At 49.8% G+C, this 6,763-nt stretch overlaps 1 protein-coding gene across 1 annotated transcript in view; it reads right to left on the reverse strand.

The window, feature by feature from the left end:
* The window catches only part of LOC144730119 (lysosomal alpha-glucosidase-like), a 50,535-nt gene extending 46,355 nt beyond the window's left edge, over nucleotides 1-4,180 (reverse strand). Inside the window, exons 1-3 of the mRNA XM_078610689.1 lie at nucleotides 3,876-4,180; nucleotides 1,097-1,324; nucleotides 456-563 (exon numbers count right to left, since the gene is read on the reverse strand). Of these exons, the coding sequence (XP_078466815.1) occupies nucleotides 456-563; nucleotides 1,097-1,324; nucleotides 3,876-4,070 (531 nt within the window). The 5' untranslated portion in view covers nucleotides 4,071-4,180. The remainder of the gene's footprint in view (nucleotides 1-455; nucleotides 564-1,096; nucleotides 1,325-3,875) is intronic.
* Between the last annotated feature and the right edge of the window lie 2,583 nt (nucleotides 4,181-6,763).

A 6,763-nucleotide genomic window follows, 5' to 3' on the forward strand; every position in this document is an offset into this window, starting at 1 on the left:
TCTTCCCTCGCACTGCTCCACTTTGGAAATCCCCTACTCCCATCATCATCATCGTCGTCGTTTTCCCCTACAAGCTGGTGTACAAAAAAACCCCTCGCTCAATTAAAAACGCGTGCTGCACTCCTAGGGCTCTTACAACTTTGGTCGTGCTGCCTGTTGCTGGTCGCTTGGCGTGTTGGGCCTTTGGGGGCCTGTGCTCAGCAACATTTCGAAACATGCGTTTTGGAGTGTTTGGCTGCTGCTATTAATGTCCACACGATAAGCCACTCCGTATATCATTTGTGGCAAGGTCGCTTCTGAAAAAGAGCCCTATAGCTCAGTGGGTCTTACCCGGTAAAATAAAATATAGTTTAGAGTTTTAGTTTAAATAAACAACAATAATGTACAAATACTCGCTCTCTCTATGCTCACTGCCCTCCCCCCATCCTCCTCCCCCATCCACCTCCTGTCCGCACCTGCGCGGGGCACCACACGCAGCCCGAAGCCTCGCACGAGCCCTGGGTCACGGGCGTGTTGGGGGAGCAGTCGATGCGGTCCAGTTCTGGGATGACCGTCTGACACATCTGGGAGGGATGGGGGGAGGGGGGCGACACAGGGTTGGGGTTGTGGAGAGAGTGCCGCGGGCGGAGGGGTGGTTAGTAGGAGCGGAGTGAGTGGTCACGGTGCCGGGCAAGCATCTTTTTCAAGCTTGCCACCCAAGGGTTGGAAAAGAGCTGAATGCCAATGTCGAGGTCTGCTTGCTACGACAAGAGGCCTCCGTCGGAACGAGTAAGTTATTGTGTGCCGGCGTCACGGTCAAATGTGACGATGTTTCCATGTTTATTTGAAAACATTAGACAGTGTCCCAGAACGGCAGACGAATGTCCCATTGCAGGCCAGGTGCTGCGTCACCTTTGTGACGCACAAGGACAGCTGCCACGGGGGGAGGAGGGGGCAGGGGGTGCCCTTTAAAATGTGCGACGTCTTGTGTATTTGTCGGGGGCCGTACTAAGGGCCACCAGAGGGCCGCCGGTGGCCCAACGGACCTAGCAATGAAGATCACCGAATGACAGTTGTATGGCTACCATCATCATGCATATTCCTTGTCCCCCCTCACGTTGTCATCCCCTCCTCCCGAGGGAGGTGGCGCTGCTCCCGCGTCTCCGTAGAAGCACCACGGGGCGCCCTGCGTTGATGCCGGAGACCAGCAGCAGCCCTTGGAGAGGCACTTCTCCTCGCTGGAGCCGGGCTCCGGGTGGCAGTCGCGACGCTCCCAGTCCGCGTACTGCGCACACGGCTTGGTCACCTCCTCCTTTCCGTCGGGGAAGAAGCACCAAGGTGTGCCCTTGCGATCGCAGAGAGAGAGAGAGGGAGATAAGAAGTCCCCGACCAGGAGTCTGAAAATCTTTGCTCAATTCTTTTGTTCTAAAAAATGTGTACGCAAGTGTCATCACCCCCCCCCCCCCCCCCGTGGTGCTATCGGCTTCGCATCGTCGCGAGGCGAAGTGTCTGGAATCTGTCAAAGAAGCGCTGCAAAGCTTTGTGTTGGAGAACGGTCCACAGAAGCGGATATCACAGAGCTACTTCTGAGATTACCTTCAAGTGACCTCTGGGCGAGTCGAGGGCAGCACCTGTGGCTCAATTCTGCATCTGAGAGTGAGGTAACGTTGACGATGGTCAAACCGGATGTTTAAATTCCCAGGCCTGGAATTTAGTCTAAAAATTAGAGCGAACAACCACATTTAATGCGATGGATGTATTTCGTGCAGTTATTTGGTGAGCAGGCTGAGACAATTCATCTCACCGCACTTGAGGACGCGGTTTAATCACAGGCAGCTGTCGAGACTCGAACCCAGGACAATAGCAGTGCTCAAAATTATACTTACACACTTCCACCACGAATCTGTTACAGTTGAACAGTTAAACTAATCTTGCACATTAGGAATCGACCACTCTTTTAATGATTTCCTCGTGCAGCAATGGAGTAAAGTGTGGTTTTGTGAAGGTCCTTATGTGCTGTGCAGTATATCAATGCACGTGTGTACACCAGCATGCGATACTGAGTCGGGCCTGCAGGCGGCTGGCAGGGTTATTGAGTAGCCTGACCTGTACACCAGTCACGTGGTTAATGGCGACTCGGTTGAGAATTGATGTGTGTGATGCACATGCTGGTGCATTTTACAGATTATCACAATAAATGTGTTTGCCCTCGATTTGGAGCACCTGCCCACGTCCTTCATTTCGAGTGTGCAACACTAAAATAACTTTTTTTTTTTACCAGGTAAAGGCCACCATATAACTATTTTTAAAAGCAACCTGGACACAAATGATAGCTCAACGAAATGGCTTATCATGTGGAAATGTATAGCAGCCAAAATACTCTAAAACGCATGTTCATAAATGTGGAGGGAAACACCCGGAGAAAAATCCACGTGACCACGGGGAGAGAGACACAAACTTCAAATATACAGGGGTAATGGTCGAGACTGAACCCACGACCTCCTACATATCGGCCGAGGTAGTTAACATCGCGGCCCCATCGCGCCAGATCGCTTTGGATCAGGCTTAATCGAGTGGCGTACGATTACCAGGGCATACTTTTTGTGGCTGTGTCTGGGTAATGGTGACCTCACTGGCTCTGGATACTATTTACGTGCCACCTACTCCAGTCGAACAGCAAACGTTTAAAATATTCAGTGAGAAGTGTTTCACTGCTAACATCCATTGCTGGGGGTTAGCCCGGTTAAAGTGGGTAGCGCCCTTGGAAAAGCGATCTTCTCGGCCCACAAAAAAAGGATCTGCTCAGGGCGGGATGCAGCTTTGCCTGGCTCTGTGTTACTTCGTTTCCAAGAGCCACAGGGCTCGAGTACAAACTCATGTTGCCCCACCACCCTTACCCATTCCGGCACCACGTTTCCATGTTTTTAGTCAATCCCCACTGCCTGTTTTGGGGGCCACTTTTTGCAGTCATTTTTGTGCTGATGACTGGAATTCTCTGGGCCAATTTTTGCTTTCACAGGCTGGCCTGAAATCTCCGACGTCAGAGTCTGGGCTGAGTGGATATTGAATAGCTAAATTTTTGTTAATAAAAAAAATACTTTAAAATTACAATAGGTGTTTGGAATTTTACATTTGATATGTTTCCAAATTATTAATTCATTTGGTTGGTTAGTAAAGCCGTGCTGCTGACCTTTGACTCAGAAGTATTTTTTTCCAGAAAATCTCACTCAGAAATATTTCTGGGAAATAATTTGCCCAACTCGTACAATAGCAAATAATGAGTCAGTTCTTTTCGATAACTGAGAAATGCTCATAAAATAGCAGGGGTAAAATACACATGGGCCCGGCAGCTTATCTGTCCACATGCCCTATGGATTCATATCCCATTGACTAATGAGAATACCAATTGTATAAAATATTCAACTTAGAAAAGCCTCGGTTTCAGGAGGGTGCTGCTGCATTGGAATTTTTGGCCATTATCATTGACAAGAGTTTGGTTTCACACGGGTAACCGGAGAACCCGGAGAGAACCCACCACGGATGACACGGGGCAATACTTAATACTTTGCCGAGATGGATTCACGAACACACTTGCTGTACTCCAAATACTGGCTACCTCGCAGTCCAGACGTCGTTTCACAAATCTTTACCCAACCCACCGACCCCTGAAAGGGGCGCACCACCGGGGACTAATTTGAGGCTGAGTCGACATTGGGGAGGCCCAGGACCGGTTCAGACGATTGTCACCGGTGTTGGTGGCCGCGAGCGGGAATCGACCTCGTTGGCGGGTTCGTAGCTCAGCGCGCTAACCCCTGCACCACCGCTCTCCACCGACACCCTCCCACCCCACCCATCCCACTCACGCACCCCCACCCCACTCCATCAACTCCTCTCACCTGGATCTGAGCCTCGCACCAGATGCATCCCTTCGCCTCACACCCGCCTTGGCTGGCCCCGGACTCCGGGTAACAGTCCCGTCTCTCGCTCTCCGGGGGAGCATCGACAGCGCAGGCGTCAACATACGACAACAGCAGGGGCAGCAGCACGAGCAGTAGCAGCGCGCGTGTGTGCTGCATGGTTGGAGGTTGCATGACGCAGTCACTTACGAGACACAATAACCCAAGCTTGTTGGGTACTTTTTGCACCCTAGCTGTGTGTGTGTGTACCCACCCACGGTGCAGTGTGTGAGAGAGATGTGCCCGACTCTAGCCGTTATATAGTCGCGCCGTTGTGTAGTTGCACGCACGCACGCACGCGCGCGCGCGCACCTGCGAGTCGCTCTACGCAAATATTTGAGGCCGATGCGGCTGTCAGTCACGTCGAGAGATACGGGGGGAGGAAGCTGTGTTTGCGAGCCTCTGTTTGCGCATGGGAAGGCCGCCACGTGTGTCCGTGACCTGGCAATGTCCTGCCTCGTGTGACCATTGATCCCATACGTTCATTCCAGCATCCATCAGTTTCTCCCATATTTCCACCCATCAGTTCAATCATCAATAAATCAATCCACCAATTATTATTATAAGCGTATATTTATTTAATAATGCAAGCATCCAAACAAATAATTCAGTGACTCAGGCATTCGTACATGAATGCATTCGTCAATCCAACCAAGCATCTAACGATTTGTTATTTCGCTTATACATCCACTTCATTATTAATGTATCTTTCTATCCATCCATGATCCCTTAATTTCGGCAGCAATTCATTCAAGCATTTTTCCAACCATCAATTCATCCATCCATCATTCCTTAATTCGTGCATTTACCCATTCATTGACCCACCCACTAATTTTTTTCATTCATGCATCAATTCGTTGACTTAACATTTATCAATGCATTCATACCTCCACCCATGTAACCATCATGCATGTATGTTGAACCTCTTTCTCACCGTACGTAGCCAACCATGCTAATCGAAGCGGGATGCTAATGCATCTATTCATTCCAGCATCCAAACACCGTGTGTGTGCAGCACATGAATAACATTCACGTTCGTATGTGTGTGAGCGTATGGGGGAGCGGTAGGGTAATGGTTATCGCACTACGCTATGAACCAGGCTACCCGAGTTCAATTCCCAGGCCACGTCCAACATCAGTGGTGAGTGATATCTGCACCCGTATTGGGCCTCCCCCTAAGTCGAATCATCCTCAAATGAGCACCTGTTGCGGTGTGTAAACATCAGCACTGGGGAGACAAAGGTGGTCGGGCGTGGTGCTGATTACACGACGGCCCATGGCGCGCCTTGCATGCCTTATCAGGTAGGTGCCTGCTAATAGCATTTCCCCCGAATATGGGAGGGCATTTACTTATTTAAATACGTGAAAGAGACCTTGAGTTCAATTCCGGGTCACGTAAGGTTGTGAGTGCAATTCCTGGCCGAGGTGGAGGCCCTTAAGATACGCTCACGAACAACACTTGCCCCAACAGTCTTTATGGCTGTAAGGACGGGTCGGGGGGGGGTGTAATATTTGTGTGTGTGTGTGTAATTGAGAGGTCAATTCCCGGTCACGGTGCAGTGGGCCCCACTCTGTGGTAAGTCCACGTGCCACATGCTAATGTCCTACGGCTGAGTGGAGCGTGCCTTTCAGCCAGCACTTTCGAGGCAATGGTTGGTGGATTATTTGTTGATGGATCACACAGAGATGAATGGTGAGTGAATAACACTGAGATGTGTTGGGTGGTCACACAGAGATGGATGGTGAGTGGATCACAGAGATGAATGGTGAGTGGATCACAGAGATGAATGGTGAGTGGATCACACAGAGATGAATGGTGAGTGGATCACACGGAGATTTGTTGGTGGATCACACAGAGATGAATGGTGAGTGGATCACACGGAGATTTGGTGGTGGATCATACAGAGATGAATGGTGAGTGGATCACACGGAGATTTGGTGGTGGATCACACAGAGATGAATGGTGAATGGATCACACGGAGATTTGGTGGTGGATCACACAGAGATGAATGGTGAGTGGATCACACGGAGATTTGGTGGTGGATCACACAGAGATGAATGGTGAGTGGATCACACGGAGATTTGGTGGTGGATCACACAGAGATGAATGTTGAGTGGATCACACGGAGATTTGGTGAGTGGATCACACGGAGATTTGGTGGTGGATCACACAGAGATGAATGGTGAGTGGATCACACGGAGATTTGGTGGTGGATCACACAGAGATGAATGTTGAGTGGATCACACGGAGATTTGGTGAGTGGATCACACTGAGATTTGGTGGTGGATCACACAGAGATGAATGGTGAGTGGATCACTCAGAGATGAATGTTGAGTGGATCACACGGAGATTTGGTGAGTGGATCACACGGAGATTTGGTGGTGGATCACACAGAGATGAATGTTGAGTGGATCACACGGAGATTTGGTGGTGGATCACACAGAGATGAATGTTGAGTGGATCACATGGAGATTTGGTGGTGGATCACACAGAGATGAATGGTGAGTGGATCGCACGGAGATTTGGTGGTGGATCACACAGAGATGAATGTTGAGTGGATCACATGGAGATTTGGTGGTGGATCACACAGAGATGAATGTTGAGTGGATCACATGGAGATTTGGTGGTGGATCACACAGAGATGAATGTTGAGTGGATCACACGGAGATTTGGTGAGTGGATCACACGGAGATTTGGTGGTGGATCACACAGAGATGAATGGTAAGTGGATCACACGGAGATTTGGTGGTGGATCACACAGAGATGAATGTTGAGTGGATCACACGGAGATTTGGTGGTGGATCGGACAGAGATGAATGGTGAGTGG

This window comes from Lampetra planeri, chromosome 34 (genome assembly GCF_965212315.1).
Source record: "Lampetra planeri chromosome 34, kcLamPlan1.2.h2, whole genome shotgun sequence".
NCBI lineage: Eukaryota > Metazoa > Chordata > Hyperoartia > Petromyzontiformes > Petromyzontidae > Lampetra > Lampetra planeri.